This window comes from Xenopus tropicalis, chromosome 3, assembly GCF_000004195.4.
Source record: "Xenopus tropicalis strain Nigerian chromosome 3, UCB_Xtro_10.0, whole genome shotgun sequence".
Taxonomy (NCBI): domain Eukaryota; kingdom Metazoa; phylum Chordata; class Amphibia; order Anura; family Pipidae; genus Xenopus; species Xenopus tropicalis.
In genome coordinates this window covers 27348057-27369739 of record NC_030679.2, presented here as the reverse complement: position 1 = coordinate 27369739, position 21683 = coordinate 27348057, and the positions used below count along the sequence as shown (strand labels likewise).

Below are 21683 nucleotides of genomic sequence, written 5' to 3'. Positions count from 1 at the left end.
AATTACGAATACAATTCTGCCGTTATCACTTATGGAATTATAGATGGAACCAAGCTGTGTTGTTTTTTAGCAGAAAGGCAACATAAACTTGCCTTGAATCTCTTTGGACATTGTCGCTGCTTTTAAGATATGTGTTGCTGATCGAATGTGATATCCTTTGCCTCATTTATTGTACACTCTTAGTAATACTGTAGGGCTCATCAAAGAAGAAACCATTTTTATACATCAGTCATAAACCTTTCTGGCTTTCTGGTAATTTCATGACAACAAAGTATCAAAAGTAGCCAGAATGTCCCCCCCCAAAAATTCAACACATGGCCAAGATACATAGACTGGGACACTGAAGTCCTTGCTTGTTAATAAAGTAATAAAGTGCCATTGCATATTTTTCGCAAAGCGTGCAATAATGGTTATAATATCATATAAAAACACACTAAAAACACAAAAACCTATAAAGTAATTAGAACAATACAATTGTTACTGGTCAAGTCACAAACTGAACTGAACCAAATGAACGCTCTTGTAATATAAGGAATCACATAAAAGCTGAGTAAATACACAGTGCATGTACATTAATATTTTTATTTTTATTCTGGTACAACAAATATTGGGATGTGGCATGCAGCCCGCTGGCCTCATCACGGCAAGGAACTGGGTGGGATTCCCTAGTGGAAGTGATCACACTGGAGCAGAGGAAGCAGCAGTGGGAATAGTCAGGGGTGCAGCAGTGGGTGGGTGACAGGGGGTGTGAGCAGTTTGGGGGTGTAAGAGGCAGGGCGTGAGTGGGGAGTAATGAGTGTGAGTGGAAGGTCTGGGGCACAACATCTTTAAATCTGACCCTGGGTGTCAACACTCTAATCCCTGCTTGATGGCACTAAGAAAAATTATAATTATAATAACTCTGTGTACTACATGTGGCTTATGTGTAGGAATCATTGTCACACAAATCAAACACCAACACTGAATGTTTTCTCTACAAAACACCCTAAAATAATGTTTGTACCACACTATAAATGCAATATATCAAGAATAAGAGGAAGAAGATGGTTTCTGTAAGTCAGGCCCCAGGTGCACTTTTAAAAAAAATCCAGTCTTTTTTAGTGTGTTTTTGTTTGTTGCCCATATAATAATATATCAATATTTAAGTCATGTTATACAGAACATGTATTTTTCTCCTTTATATCTCTATGAATCAGACACAAATGGAATTTGATAAAGACATTGTATCATTTTATGATTTTTTTTCAGGTCCTACAACATATAACAATGACTTACCTGTGATTGTGACTGACACTTTTTTGAACTTTCATTTCCAAGTCCGGAAACATCAGCATCAATAAGATTTTCTACAGGAACATCCTGATTGGGCTTAAGGAAACTGAAGTCACTTTCAGAGGAATCCAGAGCTACACAGACATTGTAGGAATAGGGAAGACTCAAAGTCCCATTATTACATTTAGAAAACATCCTGGGATCAAACTGAGAATACAGATTTGGATTTAATGTTGCAAAGTCTGGTGCTGGTTTGGACTCTTTCCATTTTGAAATTATTACCAGCCCAACAGTTATAATAAATAACAAGCATATTAGACCAAGTGCTATTACCAGGTAGATTTGCATATTTGATGTAGGCTCTGTATCATTTAACTGATTATTGAGTTGGGGAACCACTTGCTGAAAATGATCACCCACATAAATGCTTAATGTGACTGTTGCTGAGAGAGAAGGGTCCCCATTGTCTTTTACCATAATGACCACCTTATGCTTCAAAATATCTTTCTCCTGAAACATGCGTGATGTCCGGATTTCACCCGTATGCTGGCTAATGCTGAAGGGGGATGGTTCTGACATTTGTATGAAATGATACGAAAGCCAAGAGTTATGTCCAGAGTCTGCATCCACTGCAATAACCTTTGTTATTAATGAACCTTGTACTGAGGTGAAAGGAATCATCTCAAAAAAGGGAGAACCGCTGTTTTCTGTTGATGGATACAAGATTTTTGGTGCATTATCATTCTGATCTATTATGTGGATAATCAATGTTGCATTTCTACTCAAAGGAGGAGATCCATTGTCTTTAGCCATTATGTTAATTTGAAACTCCTTGTGCTGCTCATAATCAAATGATCGCTGAGCATAGAGAACTCCAGTCTCTATATTTATTGAGAAATAAGGAGACACAGGAAAATCCTCTGTATTTATGTTGGAAATTGAATAAATGATTTTAGCATTATCTCCAATATCCAAATCAGATGCTTGTATGCTGTATATTGAAGCTCCTGGTAAATTGTTCTCTGGCAAATAGGCAACAAATGTTGATTTCATAAACATTGGGGGATTATCATTAACATCTGATATATCCAGCTTGATGAATTTTATGCTTGAAAGTTGAGGAGATCCTCTGTCTGTAGAAAGAATTGTGATATTGTACCATGGTACCAGCTCTCTGTCCAAGGCACTTGTAGTAACAATTTTGTAGTATCTGCTGGAGGATGAAAGTAACTGAAAGGGTGATGGGCCAATTATCTGACAGTCAACTTCTCCATTTTCTCCAGAGTCTTGATCATGAACCTCAATCAGCGCTATCAAAGTGCCAGGAGCCGAGTCCTCAGGAACAGGGGTAGATAGCGAGCTAATGGATATCTCAGGGGCATTGTCATTTTCATCTATAATTTCTATTAAAACTTTGGACTGTGCTACCAAGCCGCCTCCATCTTTGGCTTGTACTGACATTTCATAATGCTCTGTGTTTTCAAAATTCAATTTTTCTTTTGTTGTAATTTCTCCAGTTATAGGATTAATATTAAAACCACTAGTAAAAAAGTTTTCTGATGTTTTGCTGATGGAATATGTGATCTGTGCATTTGTGCCTTCATCTTTGTCGGTAGCAGTTAAAATGATTACAGTAGAATTAATTGGTGCATTTTCACTTGTGGTTACTTTATATACTTCTTGAGTGAACACAGGTAAGTTGTCATTATAATCAGTAACAATAATCCTAATTAAAGCAGTGCCAGTCCTTAAGGGGTTTCCCCCATCAGAAGCTGTTAGGATTAATTCATGAATGCTTTGTGTCTCACGATCTAGAGGTTTCTCTAACACAAGCTCTGGAGTTTTACTCAGATCACTGTTGGTCTTTTCATTCAGCCTGAAATACTGATTGTCACTGAGTCTGTATGCCTGAACAGCATTAATGCCAATATCTGGATCTTCTGCATGTTGTAAAACCAAATGAGTTCCTGGTGATGTTTGTTCATTCATTTCTAAAGTGAAAATCTCAGAAACAAAAACTGGAGAATTATCATTTATATCCTGAATTTCAATTTTGACACTAAAAATATTTAGTGGATTTTCAACTACTGCATCAAAGGTTAGGAAGCAGGAAGGTGCTGTCCGACACAGTCTCTCTCTGTCTATCCTGTCCTTTACATAGAGGTTTCCATTTTCTAAATTCACAGACAAATATTTTTCTGTAACACGGGAAACAATACGAAATTTCCTAGACATAACCTCTTTAATATCCAGTCCAAGATCATTCACAATATTTGCAATAACAGCATCTTTCCTTAATTCTTCAGCAATAGAATAATGAAGCTGCCCAGAGACTGAATGACAAAGCCATAAGAATAAGAATAGAAATATTACTTGCCATTTGCATCCCTTGTCTGTCTTTACTTGTTGGGTTTTCATCTCAGCATCTGTCAGTCTATGAAATCTTACAAATATGAAATTTTCTTTTAGAAGACAAATAAAGTATCCTTTGTCCATGAAAAAATCCAGAAAATGTCTTTCTCCTTTCAGTTCTGCAGTGTGTTTAGTATGAGAATTATTCTGCTTATTGGTGAACAGCGGCGCTCTGAGGTGAAAATTTGGTACTGCAGCACTGAGAAATATTTTCTGTAAGTACTGAATTATTTTAGAAATAAAATTCTTATTTATAAATCATATTTCTACAAATACATATTTTATGTTACTTGTAAAATTCTGCCTTTCATTTAATGTCTTTAGAGAAGATTGCAACAACAGGGAGACTAGACGTTCTAGAACTGCACTACAGTGGTACAATGTTGGGTAAAAAATAAAATTAAAAATAATGTCTATTGAAGCTCATGGTAAGTATTTCATTGTTTTTATTTACCAGTAGTCAAACTCTTAGACAAAACAGATCATTGCTGATTTTCCTGGGTAATTTCATAGGGAGGGCCAAGCCAAGAATATACTAGAATAATAAATAATAAATATTAGATGATTTTATTTTATACCTACTTATGAAATAATAGAATACTAGAATTAATTCCACTTCTTATTGCAATGTTATCTGTTTTTAATAAAATTCATGTATTTGTATTCCTGGTAAATATTCTACATCCACCATTTTTTTTTTTTGGTCTGGATAAGATTATTTAGGCCTCATGCTTGAGGATTGAGTCTCAGAAGTATATTGTAACACAACTATACAAATAAGACCCATGAATCATGTTTTTAAGGTTGATCTTCACAAACTTTTTAAATCATTTTAATAGTTATTGCTAGTTAAAAAAAATAATTGCTGAATCTAATAATATTTGCCTAGTATGCCAAAAATTCAGGAGCAATTTAACCTGCCTGTATGTTTTTCAAATGTGGGAATGTGGGCAATTTACAAGATACATTTTTGGATGTGGAAATTCAGACATAGGGGATTCGTTCTTGCAAATGGTGCCCTAACTACAATCAAGCCTATGACCCAAGTGATGCAAGGCCATAGATAGCAGCTGCTATACAGTTATATATAATAATATGTCTCCAAAGCAAGTTTCTTATAATCAGGTCATTGAACAGAGTAGCATGCACATGTATGTGTAGGTTAAAAGACTATTCAGGCTAATAAACCCTTCTAAACTATTATAACTCATGATGATCTTGTACCATATTTAACAAATACTACCGCCTCCCCCTTCAGAGGTATCAAATACAGTATTGATATACATTTGTATATCTTAATTTCCATTATCTTATTTTAGGCTTTTTAAATGATGACTGATACAACAGCAAACCAACTATTAGATTCTTTAGTTCGCTTCGTCAGAATTTATCTAGGCCTCTGTGAGACAAAATAAATGAATCAGACTTAATAGAAGCATTTGCAATACACAGCCAGATCCTTTCACAGCTTAAATGAACCAATAAAATGACCAGTACAATTGTATAATATTTTACCAGAGCTTTTAAAGTTTCCCATGTTGTATTGTGATCTCAGATATGCCCCCCCCCCCCCCCCCCCAGTTGCAGACCATATATTAAAACAATTATATCATGTAGAGATATCTTCAGTTGGACTGGCAGCTATGAAATGCATTGGAAAGAAATATCCAGCTTGGATGCATTGGTTTTAGTGAGAAGTGTAAAAAAACAAATACTGAATATTTATATATAGTAAATGTACCTAGGGGGGTACATTATATATTATAATACACAATTTCAGTGAGCCATATGAGAAAATGACACAGATTATAACTGATGACGTAACTAAGAACTGTTTATAAGGATGTACAGATGTACAGCTCCACTAAAGTTCTGCCTGCTGACACTGTTGCGCCCATAGGTCTCTATTGTACTATACAATACTGAGGTGTAACATTGTACCATGTTGCATACCATCCAAAAGTATGTATACACATGCTCTGCTCACACAGGGACAAAAAGGAGACATTCTTTGCCCTGGTATTGTATTAAAATGCCTCTTCTCTACTTGGAAATACACATGTATTAAAACAAACTAAACAAAAACACTAATCTTCTAGGTACAAAAAGTAATTGTTTTATATTAGTGATTACAAATACCAGACATTATCTATGTTTGTAGAAGAGGGACAACCAGCAGTTTACACACATTTTCACATGAAATGGCAAACAGACTCTGGTCAATTATCATTTGGTCAACACAGCGACTATTGCCACATCCAATAATCATGTCAACCAGCCAGACATCCAGATCTTTCCATGTAACACACATTCACAGCTGTACACCATACCATACAGGCTTGCCTTCACAGGTAACTACTTTCCAGAGGACTTCACTCAATGATAGCTAGGCTGGGTTCTCACACAGTCCATTGGAATCCCTGTTCCCCAAAAATGTACACTATTTGCACACATATAAACACCCAGAGTATTTAAAACTGTCAGTTTACCTTCTAACCATTATTGTAATACTGTTGTAGTAATGCACTTTAGTGAACTGAAGTAAAATGATATAATTGCTAGAGTTTGACAAATAAAATGCATGCTAGTAGTTAGTGACAAAATAATGTTTTTAATTTCTTTCTTACAGTATTGGAATTAATTGGAATAACTGACCTGTATAGGATTATTTGGTGACAAAGCGTCTTTGGAAACATCATTTTCAAGCCCTGAATCATCAGCATCAATGAGATTGTCTGTGGGGACATTCTCCATTGGTTTTATGAACGTAAAGTCACTTTCATACGCATCCATAGCAACACAAACATTGTAGGAATGAGGGAGTGACAGAGTTCCATTATTATAGTTGGAAAGTATCCTGGGATCGACATGAGAATACAGATTGGTACTTAGAGGTCCGAAGGCTGATGGAGGGCTTGACTCCTTGCATTTTGATATAACCACCAACATAACAGTTAAAATGAATAGCAAAGATATCAAAGCAAGTGCAACTACCAAATATATTTGTAAATTTGATGAAGTATCTGCATCACTAAGCTGATTATTGAGTTTAGGAACCACCTGCAGGAAGTGATCTGCTACAATAAGGCTTAATGTAACTGTTGCTGAGAGAGATGGGGCTCCATTGTCCTTCACCATAACCACCAGCTTATGCTTCAAAATATCTTTGTCTTGAAATACACGTGATGTTCTGATTTCGCCAGTGTTCTGACTGATGCTGAAGAGAGATGGTTCTGACCCTTGTACAACATGATACGACAGCCAGGCATTATGTCCAGAGTCTGCATCCACCGCAACAACTTTAGTTATTAAAGCTCCTTGCTCTGAGGCCACAGGAACCATCTCAAAGGAAGATTCAACACTTTCTGAAGATGGATACAAAATTTTTGGTACGTTATCATTTTGATCTGTTATACGTATGGTTAAACTTGCATTGCAGCTCAAAGATGGGGATCCATAGTCTTTTGCATAGACTTTTATTTGAAACTCCTTGTGCTGCTCATAATCAAAGGATCGCTGAGCGTAGAGAACTCCAGTCTCTATGTTTATGGAAAAAAAAGAGGACATGGAATAATCCTCTGTATCTGTGTTGTAAATGGAATAAATAACTTTAGCATTATCTCCAGCATCAATATCTGAAGCTTGTATCCTATATATAGAAGCTCCAGCTAAATTATTCTCTGCTATATACGAAACATATGAAGACTTTGTAAAAACTGGTGCATTGTCATTTACATCTGATATATCCAGCTTAATCAATTTACTGTTTGAAAGATGAGGAGATCCTCTGTCAGTAGCCTGAATTGTGATATTATACCATGGAACTTTCTCTCTGTCCAAGGAACCAGTAGTAATTATTCTGTAGTATTTAGTAGAAGATAAAAGTAACTGAAAGGGTCCTGTGCCCAAAAGCTGACAGTCAATTTCTCCATTTTCTCCTGAGTCTTGGTCATGAACTTCAATCAGAGCAATCAAAGTGCCGGAGGGTGAATCCTCAGGAATTATGGATGAAACTGAAATAATGGATATATCAGGTGCATTGTCATTTTCATCTAGAACTTCTATTAATATTTTGGAGTGGGCCACAAAGCCTCCTCCATCTTTGGCTTGAACTGATATTTCATAGAATTTTTTTGCTTCAAAATTAAAATTTTGTTTTGTCTTAATTTCTCCACTGGTATAATTAATACTAAACATGCTCGTATGAAGATTGTTGCCAGATGTTTTGCTGAAGGAATACATGATTTGTGCATTTGTACCTTCATCTCTATCAGTGGCATTTACTGTAAGCACTGTAGAGTTAATTGGGATATTTTCACTTATGCTCACTTTATACACCTCTTGTGTAAATACAGGCAAATTATCATTGGAATCAGTCACAGCAATCCGAATCAATGCTGTCCCACTTCTCACTGGGTTTCCCCCATCAGATGCTGTTAGGATTAATTCATGAATGGTTTGTGTCTCGCGATCTAGAGGTTTCTCTAACACAAGTTCTGGAATTTTACTTCCATCAGTGCTGACCTTTTCCCTTAGTGTAAAATACTGATTGTCACTGAGTCTGTATGTTTGTATGGTGTTAGTACCAATGTCTGCATCTTCTGCATTCTGTAAAGCCAAATGTGTCCCTGGTGATGTTGATTCAATAATCTGTAAATGTATTACATCATGATAAAACATTGGAGCATTATCATTTATATCCTGAATTTCAATTTCAACAGTGACAACATTTAAGGGATTTTCAACCATTGCATCAAAGGTTAGGGAACAGGTAGGTTCTGCCCCACATAGTGTCTCTCTGTCTATCCTGTCTTTAACATATAACATTCCACTTTGTAAATCAATAGAAAAATATTTCTCTGAAACACGTGAAACAATTCTTAGTCTCCGAGGTGTGAGGTCCTTAGTATCTAATTCAAGATCTTTTCCAATATTTGCTATAACAGAGTCTCTTCTCAGTTCTTCAGCAATAGAATAATGAAGCTGCCCAGAGACTGAATGACAAAGCCATGAGAATAAGAATGAAAGTGTTACTTGCCAGCTGATTCCCATGTATGTCTGCAATTGCTTCTTCTTCATCTCAGCCATTTCCTTCTTCTAGAAAGAATTTCTTTTAGATGCACAAAGCTTATGAATCAGTGATCAGAGGCTGATCTTCCAGAAAAAAAATCTCTTTTAAATGTCCAGAGTTTGTAATCCAGTTTGTAATTCCATTTAAAAATCTAAATATCCCTTTTACTTATGCGAAGAAGAAAATGCCTGCCTTTCTCTCTGCAAATCTGCACTGTATTGGTAGCTGAGTTACATTAATATCACAGGATCTTTGGTTCCAAAATCTTCAACTTGTGGTAAACAGCGGCGCTCTGAGGCAGTAAAGGGGAACTGCACCTCTAACAAAATGCAAAGTGTTTTTTTAGGCAAAATTTTTAACCAAATGTCTCTAATCCAGGAAAATGTTTTTTAGGAAACTAAAGGATACAGTTTTAAATTGCATATGTAATATGTACAATACATAAATTCAGCTTTATTTACATTGTTTACAGTATTGTAATTCTACTTTTTATTGTCTGAAACTTTAAACATTCTTTTTACTTGAATGTAAAAAAATTGTAATAACATTTTAGATGAAGTAAGTATTCACCTTATGTACAGTAAAACAAATAAAAATGAAACTCTGTTTTTATGAAAAATCCACATCTTGGAACCTGTAGGCTATAAGCAGGCAGGGTCATGGGAAAGTGACAGACAGGGCCGGATTTCTCTTTGGTGCGCCCCGAGGCCGCCCCTGTGGGAGTCCCCCATGCGCATGCGCAAACGCTCTTTTTAACTCCCATACGGAGCAGTGGGGAGAGGTCCCGACTGCTCCGTATGGGAGCAAAATTAAAAAATGTTCTTGCGGCGGGGCGGCATGCCGCCCCTAAACTTCTGCCGCCCTAGGCCCGGGCCTTTGTGGCCTCTCCACAAATCCGGGCCTGGTGACAGACAACAGTGGGTTAACATTAAAGTTCAGTACAGTGTCATGTGGGGGAGGGTGAGCTTAGTGTAAGGGCACGCTATTTACAGTATTTTTATTGGTTGTTAAGTTGGGTCAGGTGGTAGCAACGGGAAAAGCCCGGGAAAGGACGGGGTATAAAAAGAGAATTCCTGTGGGATACCTGGCATTCTGCGTGGGACAGCCTTGTGAAGAGCTGGAGAGGTGTCCTGCCCACCCACCCTATCCTATCATTGTTAATTTTGCTTAAATGTTTAATATATATAAAAAAAAAAAAAAATGGGTATTGTCGCAGCTATGGTTATTTTATTTGAAATTTGAGTGTGGAGGGAATTTTGCATGGTTACAAGGCGGCCTGCTGTGTGTATTGGTTATCAGGGGCTGGCTGTTTCAATGGATGGTTTAATACGGTAACAATTGAATAGTTATATTAATTGTTGCGATACATTTAAATCAATAAAGCTGCTGCGGACTTTTATCCCCAGCATATAAGTTTGTGTGGTCTCCATTAATTGTGTGGTCTCCATTTATTGTTTATTATAAGGTTCTGTCGCTTCCCATACGCTTCCCATAAACACATGCTTCAGAAAATATCAAAAACATCCAACCTTCTCCTTAAAGGAGATGACATGACTGCAAAGAATACAAACAAGTTTTAGAAGGAAATCACATCACGTCAAGGATAATCTTCAGTACAGGGTGCATTGTACCATGTAAATATTGGCACATTATGGCAACTTTGGCGTCCTGTTGGCAGCAGAAAGTAGAGGGTCTCCTTCTCTATTAAAGGTGCAACAGACACATGGACACAGGGTAGAGACGCCCTTAACATTTCCTAATGGTTCACTGCATAATGGATAAAGAATTGACTTAAAGCAAGATACAGCATGCGAGTTGGATAAATCAGATTCAAGTCAAACAAAGGCTAACTGCTAATGTTGGTTATGGTAAGTACTGGGATACACTAAAACACAATAACCTATAAAGTCATTAGAACAATACAATTGTTACTGGTCTAGTCACAAACACAAAATGAACCTTCTTGTAATATAAGGAATCACATAAAAGCTTAGTATATACACAGTGTTATGTACATTAATATTTTTAGTTAATTCTTTGGGTGTGGCATGCAGTCCTTTGGCCGCATCACAACAGGGAACTGGGTGGGATTCCCTAGTGGAAGTGATCACACTGGAGCAGAGGAAGCAGCAGTGGCAATAGTCAGGGGTGCAGCAGTGAGTGGGTCTCAGGGGGAGTGAGCGGTTCGGGGAGTGAGAGGCAGGGTGTGAATGGGGGGTAATAGGTGAGAGTGGAATGCCTGGGGCCCAATATCTTTAAATCTGACTCTGAGAAACAACACTCTAATACCTGCTTGATGGCACTAAGAAAAATTGCAGTCAACTGGAATATTTTTAGCCAATGCAGACATGATTATTTTCACAACCCTGAGTACTACATATGGCTTATGTTTAGGAATCATTGTCACACAAATCAAACTTCAACACTGAATGTTTGGTTTACATTACACCCTAAGGAAAGTAAGTTTGTACCATACTATAAATATAACATATCAAGAATTAGAGGAGGAAGATGGCTTCTGTAAGTCAGGCCCCAGGTGCACTTTTAAAAAAATCCAATCTTATTTAGTGTGTTTTTGTTTGTTGCCCATATAATCAAATATGAATATTTAAATCATGTTATACATGTGTTTGTAAAGAGCAGTCATATTTGTTATATATGTTTCTCTTTTATATCTTTATGAATCAGACACAAATGAAATTTGATAAAGACATTGTATCATTTTATGATTTTCAGGTCCTACAACATATAACAATGACTTACCTGTGATTGTGACTGACAATCTTTTGAACTTTCATTTCCAAGTCCTAAAACATCAGCATCAATAAGATTCTCTACAGGAACATCCTGATTGGGCTTTAGGAAACTGAAATCACTTTCAGAGGAATCCAGAGCCACGCAGACATTGTAGGAGTAGGGAAGACTCAAAGTCCCATTATTATATTTAGAAAACATCCTGGGATCAAACTGAGAATACAGATTTGGATTTAATGTTGCAAAGTCTGGTGGTGGTTTAGACTCTTTCCATTTTGAAATTATTACCAGCCCAACAGTTATAATAAATAACAAGCATATTAGACCAAGTGCTATTACCAGGTAGATTTGCATATTTGATGTAGGCTCTGTATCATTTAACTGATTATTGAGTTGGGGAACCACTTGCTGAAAATGATCACCCACATAAATGCTTAATGTAACTGTTGCTGAGAGAGAAGGGTCCCCATTGTCTTTTACCATTATGACCACCTTATGCTTCAAAATATCTTTCTCCTGAAACATGCGTGATGTACGGATTTCACCCGTATGCTGGCTAATGCTGAAGGGGGAGGGTTCTGACATTTGTATGAAATGGTAAGAAAGCCAAGAGTTATGTCCAGAGTCTGCATCCACTGCAATAACCTTTGTTATTAATGAACCTTGTACTGAGGTGAAAGGAATCATCTCAAAAAAAGGAGAACCGCTGTTTTCTGTTGATGGATACAAGATTTTTGGTGCATTATCATTCTGATCTATTATGTGGATAATCAATGTTGCATTGCTACTCAAAGGAGGAGATCCATTGTCTTTAGCCATTATGTTAATTTGAAACTCCTTGTGCTGCTCATAATCAAATGATCGCTGAGCATAGAGAACTCCAGTCTCTATATTTATTGAGAAATAAGGAGACACAGGAAAATCCTCTGTATTTATGTTGAAAATCGAATAAATGATTTTAGCATTATCTCCAATATCCAAATCCGATGCTTGTATGCTGTATATTGAAGCTCCTGGTAAATTGTTCTCTGGCAAATAGGCAACAAATGTTGATTTCATGAACATTGGGGGGTTATCATTAACATCTGATATATCCAGCTTGATGAATTTTATACTTGAAAGTTGAGGAGATCCTCTGTCTGTAGCAAGAATTGTGATATTATACCATGGTACCAGCTCTCTGTCCAAGGCACTTGTAGTAACAATTTTGTAGTATCTGCTGGAGGATGAAAGTAACTGAAAGGGTGATGGGCCAATTATCTGACAGTCAACCTGTCCATTTTCTCCAGAGTCTTGATCATGAACCTCAATCAGTGCTATCAATGTGCCAGGAGCCGAGTCCTCAGGAATAGGGGTAGATAGCGAGCTAATGGATATCTCAGGGGCATTGTCATTTTCATCCATAATTTCTATTAAAACTTTGGACTGTGCTACCAAGCCGCCTCCATCTTCTGCTTGTACTGACATTTCATAATGTTCTGTGGCTTCAAAATTCAAACTTCCTTTTATTGTAATTTCTCCCATTACAGGATTTATATTAAAAACACTAGTATAAAAGTTGTTTTCTGAAGTTTTGCTGATTGAATATGTGATCTGTGCATTTGTACCTTCATCTTTGTCAGTAGCAGTTAAAATGATTACAGAGGAATTGATTGGTGCATTTTCACTTACACTTACTGTATATACTTCTTGAGTGAACACAGGGAAGTTATCATTGGAATCAGTAACAATAATCCTAATTAAAGCAGTGCCAGTTCTTAAGGGGTTTCCCCCATCAGAAGCTGTTAGGATTAGTTCATGAATGCTTTGTGTCTCACGATCTAGAGGTTTCTCTAACACAAGCTCTGGGGTTTTACTCAGATCACTGTTGGTCTTATCATTCAGCCTGAAATACTGATTGTCACTGAGTCTGTATGACTGAACAGCATTAATGCCAATATCTGGATCTTCAGCATTTTGTAAAACCAAATGAGTCCCTGGTGGTGTTAGTTCAATCATTTTTAAAATGAACATCTCAGAAACAAAAACTGGAGAATTATCATTTATGTCTTGAATTTCAATTTTGACATTGAAAATATTTAATGGATTTTCAACTACTGCATCAAAGGTTAGGAAGCAGGAAGGTGCTGTCCGACACAGTCTCTCTCTGTCTATCCTGTCTTTTACATAGAGGTTTCCATTTTCTAAATTCACAAACAAATATTTTTCTGTAACACGGGAAACAATACGAAATTTCCTAGATATAACCTCTTTAATATCCAGTCCAAGATCATTCACAATATTTGCAATAACAGCATCTTTCCTTAATTCTTCAGCAATAGAATAATGAAGCTGCCCAGAGACTGAATGACAAAGCCATGAGAATAAGAATAAAAATGTTACTTGCCATTTGCATCCCTTGTATGTCTGTACTTGTTGGGTTTTCATCTCAGCATCTGTCAGTCTATGAAATCTTCCAAATATGAAATTTTCTTTTAGAAGACAAATAAAGTATCCTTTGTCCATGAAAAAATCCAGAAAATGTCTTTCTCCTTTCAGTTCTGCAGTGTGTTTAGTATGAGAATTATTCTGCTTATTGGTGAACAGCGGCGCTCTGAGGTGAAAATTTGGTACTGCAGCACTGAGAAATATTTTCTGTAAATACTGCATTATTTGAGAAGTAAACTTCTTATTTTTATAAATCGTATAAATATTGTTATGTTACATGTAAAACCCTGCCTTTCATTTAATGTCTTTAGAGAATATTGCAACAACAGAGAGACTAGTCATGTACTAAAACATTATTACAGTGGTACAACGTTGGGTGAAAAACAAACTGCAAAAAAAATGGCGCTTGAAGCTCATATTAGCATATTTATTGTTTTTATTTACCAGTAGTCAAATGCTTAGACAAAACAGATAATTACTGATTTTCCTGGGTAATTTTACATGGAGGGGGAGCCAAGAATGTACAAGAATAATATTAATATTAGATGATTTCATTTTATACCTACTCATCGAATAATAGAATATTGCAATTCATTGCACTTTTTATTGAAATGCTGTTTTTATTAAATTGTATTAAACATGTATTTGTATTCTTGTAAAGTAAAATAAAATGGTAAATATTCTATATCCATTGGTCTGAATAAGATTAAGGATAGGGAAAGGCTTAACACAATTATTTAGGCCTCGTGCATGAGGCCTAAGTCACACAACAATAACACCCAAAAATCATGTTTATAAGGTTGATCTTCCCAAAAATGTCTATCTATGTTGATAGAAAAAATATTGAAAAATGTTGAAAAAATCATTGCCATACTGAACCTAATAATATATACCTTGTATGTCAGATATTCTAATATTATATTTACCACTCTAAGGTTCTATAAAAGCCACAAAATGGCCTTTGTATCAATAGCATTTACCTGAGCAAACAACTCTTACAGAATATACTTTATTTAACACATTGTTAAAAGACTTGGTAGAGATCAGAGACTTATAGAGCAATATTAGTATAAAAAACTGTTACCTCCCAAAAAATTACTACAATACGAAAATATTTATTTATAATATACACTTTAAAATGTTTGGGAAACATTGCCTTACTCCATACATGATTCTAGAATTATATATACAGTTAGATTACAACATTAATGGGTGCTTGTACCTGGCTAGAAATATATCTTGTTTCCTAAAAGGATCAATAGACTACTTGCCCCACAGTAAGCAATAAAACCTACTTTTTGTTATAATACTCTTAATTTATGTAGCACCAACATATTCCATGGTGCTTTACAGAAATGATACATCATAGGCACAATCTAAGTTCCCTTTTACCAACACATACACTATGGTCAATTTTATCCGGAGGCAATTTACAAGATATATTTTTGGATGTAGAAATCCACACAGACACAGGGGGGTTCATCCTTGCTAATGGTGCCCTAGATAGAATCAAACCTATGATCCAAGTGATACAAGGCCACAGACAGCAGATGTTAATCCCCCTATGTGCCTTAAGTCAGATTGGACATATATATATAATAAAGGGAGTATTTTGAAATTTCGAATTTCCATCTGGTCCAGTAAACCTATTGGGTGTTTATATACTAAAAGCTGTGTTCATACTAGGTTCATACTAGGTTTTGTAACCCTTAGTAACTATGTGTTTGGTTAAAACAGTTAATTCTATCTGCTAATTGGCTGCACTGGGTTGCTCTGCCTGGTGTAACTTTAACAGATGTTATTGTATTTTACCCTTATAGATTTCAAACAAGTTATCAGTAGATGCTATTGACTGGTAACTAATTCAGAAGACCTGGTATAAAATTTAAGCCGTTGATCACCCAATTGTTTCTTAAAGGGTCAGTTCCCCTTTAGTTTAACTTTTAATATGTTAGAAAATAATGTATTCTTAGCAACTTCTTCTTCTGACTTTCTAGTTTTTAAATGTGGGTCACTGACCCCAACAGCCAAAAAACTATTGCTCTGTGAGACTACAATGATTTTGTTATTGTTCCTGTGTCTTTCAAACTGCTGCCTGGTTGGCAGGTTAAATTGGACCCTAGAAACCAGATAGCTGCTGAATTGCACTGGAGAGCTACTGGCCAAAAGCTAAATATTAAAAAAAAAACAAAAAAAAACCCGCAAATAATGAAAAAAATGAAGCCCCCTTTATTTTTTTTATCCAGGTTACTTAAATTAAGTTTACAGAATCAGCTTTTCAATTACTACTTTCTATTGTATTAACAATTTTACTAAAATGGTATTATGGAGACCCAGTCTAAATATCATGGGGTCTATTATTAGGACCTAACTGATTGAATCTCTGCATTGCACCAAGACTCCTCTATCCACATACAAAGTTTTCCTTCAGTTAAGGGAACACTAAAGTTATATACATTGTAACACCATTCAAAATGCCTCTGTTGCAATACAAACATATAAATGTATTTTTAAAGAAAAGAAAAAAACTATTGTTTTGCATGTTTTCACTTTTAATTTGGAATTTTAAAGAACAGACACAAAAAGACTCAATTAATCAACATCCAACATTCACAATGCAGCTTACTGCTCATATATTGGAAACAGTTTTATTATGATATAAACGGTATAATATTCTTACATTTTTAGATGATATTGTTTGGAAATCATAACTCCCTTGATGTGAGACTACAGCAAACATAAGCCCATATATAGCTAATATTAGAATAACTCACCTCCACTGATGGAAAACTCTCTTTTGAACTTTCATTTCCAAGTCCTGAATCATCCGCATCAATAAGATTCTCTACAGGGACATTCTGATTGGGCTTTAGGAAACTGAAGTCACTTTCAGTGGAATCCAGAGCTACACAAACATTGTAGGAATAGGGAAGACTCAAAGTCCCATTGTTGTAATGTGAAAGCATTCTTGGATCAAACTGGGAATACAGATTTGTGTTTAGAGTTGGAAATTCTGGTGGTGGTTTTGACTCCTTGCATTTTGATATAATCACCAACATGACAGTTATGATAAATAACAAGGAAATTAGAGCCAGTGAAATTACTAAGTATATATTATGCATATTTGATGTTTGCTGTTCATCATTGAATTGGTTATTGAGTTGGGGAACCACTTGCTGAAAATGATCACCCACATAAATGCTTAAGGTGACTGTTACTGAGAGAGAAGGGTCCCCATTGTCTTTTACCATAATGACCACCTTATGTTTTGAAATATCTTTCTCATGAAATATGCGTGATGACCGGATTTCACCCGTATGCTGACTAATGCTGAAGGGGGATGGTTCTGACATTTGTATGAAATGGTAAGAAAGCCAAGAGTTATGTCCTGAGTCTGCATCCACTGCGATAACCTTTGTTATTAAAGAACCTTGCTCTGAGACAAAAGGGACCATCTCAAAAAAAGGAGAACCGCCACTTTCTGTTGATGGATATAAGATTTTTGGTGCATTATCATTCTGATCTATTATGTGGATAATCAATGTTGCATTGCTACTCAATGTAGGAGATCCATTGTCTTTAGCACTGACTTGCATTTGAAACTCTTTGTGCTGCTCATAATCAAATGATCGCTGAGCATAAAGAACTCCAGTCTCAATGTTAATAGAGAAATAAGGAGACACAGCAAAATCCTCTGTATTTATGTTGGAAATTGAATAAATGATTTTAGCATTATCCCCATAATCTGGATCTGATGCATGTATGTTGTATATTGAAGCTCCAGGAAGATTGTTTTCTGGCAAATAGGCAACAAATGTCGATTTTACAAACATTGGTGGATTATCGTTAACATCTGATATATCCAGCTTGATGAATTTCATTGTGAAAAGTTGAGGAGATCCTCTGTCTGTAGCAAGAATTGTGATATTGTACCATGGTACCAGCTCTCTGTCCAAAGAACCTGTATTTACAATTTTGTAGTATCTGCTGGAGGATGAAAGTAACTGAAAGGGTGATGGGCCAATTATCTGACAGTCAACTTCTCCATTTTCTCCAGAGTCTTGATCATGAACCTCAATTAGTGCTATCAAAGTGCCAGGAGCCGAGTCCTCAGGAATAGGGGTAGATAGTGATCTAATGGATATCTTAGGAGCATTGTCATTTTCATCTATAATTTCTATTAAAACTTTTGACTGTGCTACCAAGCCGCCTCCATCTTTGGCTTGTACTGACATTTCATAATGTTCTGTGTTTTCAAAATTCAATTTTTCTTTTGTTGTAATTTCTCCAGTTATAGGATTTATATTAAAACTACTAGTAAAAAAGTTTTCTGATGTTTTGCTGATGGAATATGTGATCTGTGCATTTGTGCCTTCATCTTTGTCAGTTGCAGTTAAAATGATTACAGTAGAATTAATTGGTGCATTTTCACTTACACTTACTTTATACACTTCTTGAGTAAACACAGGTAAGTTATCATTGTAATCAGTAACAATAATCCTAATTAAAGCAGTTCCAGTTCTCACTGGGTTTCCCCCATCAGAAGCTGTTAGGATTAGTTCATGAATGCTTTGTGTCTCACGATCTAGAGGTTTCTCTAACACAAGCTCTGGGGTTTTACTCAGATCACTGTTGTTTTTTTCATTCAGTCTGAAATACTGATTGTCACTGAGTCTGTATGACTGAACAGCATTAATGCCAATGTCTGGATCTTCTGCATGTTGTAAAACCAAGTGAGTCCCTGGTGATGTTTGTTCATTCATTTCTAAAGTGAAAATCTCAGATACAAAAACTGGAGCATTATCATTTATATCCTGAATTTCAATTTTGACACTGAAAATATTTAATGGATTTTCAACTACTGCATCAAAGGTTAGGAAGCAGGAAGGTGCTGTCCGACACAATCTCTCTCTGTCTATTCTGTCCTTTACATAGAGGTTTCCATTTCCTAAATTTACAGACAAATATTTTTCTGTAACATGGGAAACAATACTAAACTTACGAGATATAACCTCTTTAATATCCAATCCAAGATCATTCACAATATTTGCAATAACAGCATCTTTTCCCAGTTCTTCAGCAATAGAATAATGAAGCTGCCCAGAGACTGAATGACAAAGCCATGAGAATAAGAATAAAAATGTTACTTGCCATTTGTTTCCCTTGTATGTCTTTTGGTTTTTCATCTCAGCTTTTTTTTAGTATATGAAATCTTCTAGAAGTAAAATATATTCCTATGAGGAGACAAATACAATCCTCTTTCTTCATGAAAATAATCCTGAGAATGTTTTTCTTCTTGCTGTTCTGCAGTGGTATTTAGTATGAGAATGATTCTACTTATTGGTGAACAGCGGCGCTCTGAGGTGCAAATTTGGTACTGCAGCACTGAGAAGTAAATTCACTGTACTTTTACTATAAGCAGCACAGTTTTAAATATAAAATTCATATTTTCAAATAAAATATTAGTTCAGGATATTAACACATAAGGACAGATTTATTGATATTTGAGACTAAACACAATTATTTTTTTTCCATTATTTCACATCAAATAAAAATCTCAAATTGTGTTAAAATCAAGATGAGAAAATGCAGTTGTAGCAAAAACCTGATTATTAAGTTATTAAAATGCTGAATAGATTTTCATATTTTCTTCTATCTTGTAATTTGCACAAATTTTGTCAAAATTGCAACTGTGAATAATAATAAATCTGCTACTTATTGTGGGTTAGCTTTACCTATCTGGTGTTTAAGAATGTTTTATTATTTGGCCTTTATGCTATATGTGTTGAAAGTGCAATTTGTCACAAAGACTAAATTATGCTAAACATGTTAAAATGGCAATTTTCTATTTAGGATTACCCAATGGCACATACTACTAAAAAAAGTGTATATCTCTGAAAACGGTTTATTTAGATGAAGCAGGGCCTTACAAATGAGTTGCTTTATGCAATATATTTTTATAGAGACCTACATTGTAGGGGGTATAGTTTTCTCTTTAAAAGACAATTACCCCATTAAATATATTTGCAATTAATGTAGTATTAGGAAATTTGTTGGCACATATTTTCTTCCATGTCTTGTAAAATGTGTTTTATTTAATTTCCTTTTTACATTTCTTTTGTAGAAAATACTACAATGATAGTAAGACTAGTCACATACTATATACAGTGGCAAGGGATGAGTGAAAAAGGAACATAATAAATCTGAATAACTTTAGAAAGAAAAGTCTTGATGCAATTATTTAGGCCTTAAGCATGTTGGGCTTGAGCCTCACAGATATACTATAACACAAAATGACAACTAAGACTCAGAATCATGTTCCGAGATTGACCTAAATTTCTCCTTTAGTTAATACTAGTGAAAGAAGACATCATGGCCATGCTGAACTTAATAATTCCCACCTAGTAATGCCATCTATTCTTAAATTCAATGCTCAAAATAGATAGAGTTTTGTTATTGTCATGTCTCCAGCACAGCTTCCATCATTTTGCTGTTTATTGTTGCTCATTAGCAGTGAACTCCCTCTGCTGGCTGTTTGCTGCAAATGCAGGTATTAATTTCCTGTGTGACCTATAACCTATGGAACCACCATACTTCCTGACATGTGACATTTTGCAATGCTTTGTGAGATTACAGACTCCATTTTGTAGCCCATGCTGTGGAAGAAGCACACACCATCCATCTTCTCCTCCATGGTAGCATCGCTGGTAAGCATTATGGTCATAAACCCTGGACTGAGCCACCATTAAAAAGCTGTCAGCTCCTCAGAGACACTGTGGAAATAATCTGATCCAGAAATGTTTTGTATGTTGCAGTTGTTTTTGTGTTAGTGTATTCCCCATATACTCATTGTGCTTTATTTCATTTATGTTACAGTTTCACCCCTCATTTCCCTCAATCACCCAGTAAAGTTCTACAGATTTCACCCTTTGTCTCTTTATTGGAGTGTGGGAAGGTTTATGTGTATGTCAAGCTACATACTGCCTCAGGGTAACACGTGGTGAGGACAGAACAGTCGCCCTTCTATAGTTTAAAGCAGGAAATGGTCTTTGTGTATGTCACTTACCTGAGCAAATTACCCTTATAGAATATAAGTTTTTTCAACACAATTTATATTACAAATAATTTTGATAGCAATCAGGGTCAACTATAATATTATTTGAAAACATACAAAATGGTTTTAAAAATTTGAGGCTTGCTTCTATAACAGCTAATATTTGCCAAAGCCAATGTCACACAGGGAGATTACAATGATAACTTGTACTTGGCTAGAAATATATGTCACTTTTTCCTAAGAAGAATCTGTCATGTCTTGCTTTGCTTGAAAATTTGTGAATCTTTGAAAAAGCAAAAAATTTGTGAAACAGCAAAAATCACACGCGCCATACAAAATACACGTAACAAAAAATTGTTGTGTACATCAAAATAATGACAACATGACATTTTGCACCCGTTTTGCGAAACAATCCACCAATGGCAAAACATCAATATTCGACACAAAACCATGCCTGCCTAAATATCTTGCTCATCGCTAATGGTAAGGAATTTCACATTAATAAAGGGCATTATGCAGACCCATCAGATCCTGTGCCATAGTTTAATACTGCTTGCCTTATTGCAAAAACGATCTATCCACAAATAACTTTTAACTGTATTAAGGAGACACAAATTCTCATTTTAGAATTTTATTTTAGAAAATATGTACAAAGAAAACATAGAAAATCTCATCTAAGTGTGGTCCTACACG

General features: G+C 35.6%; 1 protein-coding gene across 8 annotated transcripts in view; it reads right to left on the bottom strand.

The window, feature by feature from the left end:
• Positions 1–21683, bottom strand: part of LOC101733947 (protocadherin gamma-B5) — a 249548-nt gene that overhangs the window by 205407 nt on the left and 22458 nt on the right. The window contains exon 1 of one of the 8 annotated variants that reach the window (XM_031898774.1): positions 16711–19218. The exons of 4 other annotated variants lie outside the window; for them this stretch is intronic. In XM_031898774.1, coding sequence (XP_031754634.1) covers positions 16711–19122 — 2412 coding nt within the window. In that variant the 5' untranslated portion in view covers positions 19123–19218. Of the gene's footprint in view, positions 1–1275; positions 3784–6339; positions 8947–11518; positions 14036–16710; positions 19219–21683 lie in introns of those variants that run through there. 3 more of the 8 variants (XM_031898755.1, XM_031898766.1, XM_031898756.1) reach the window with 3 other exon arrangements.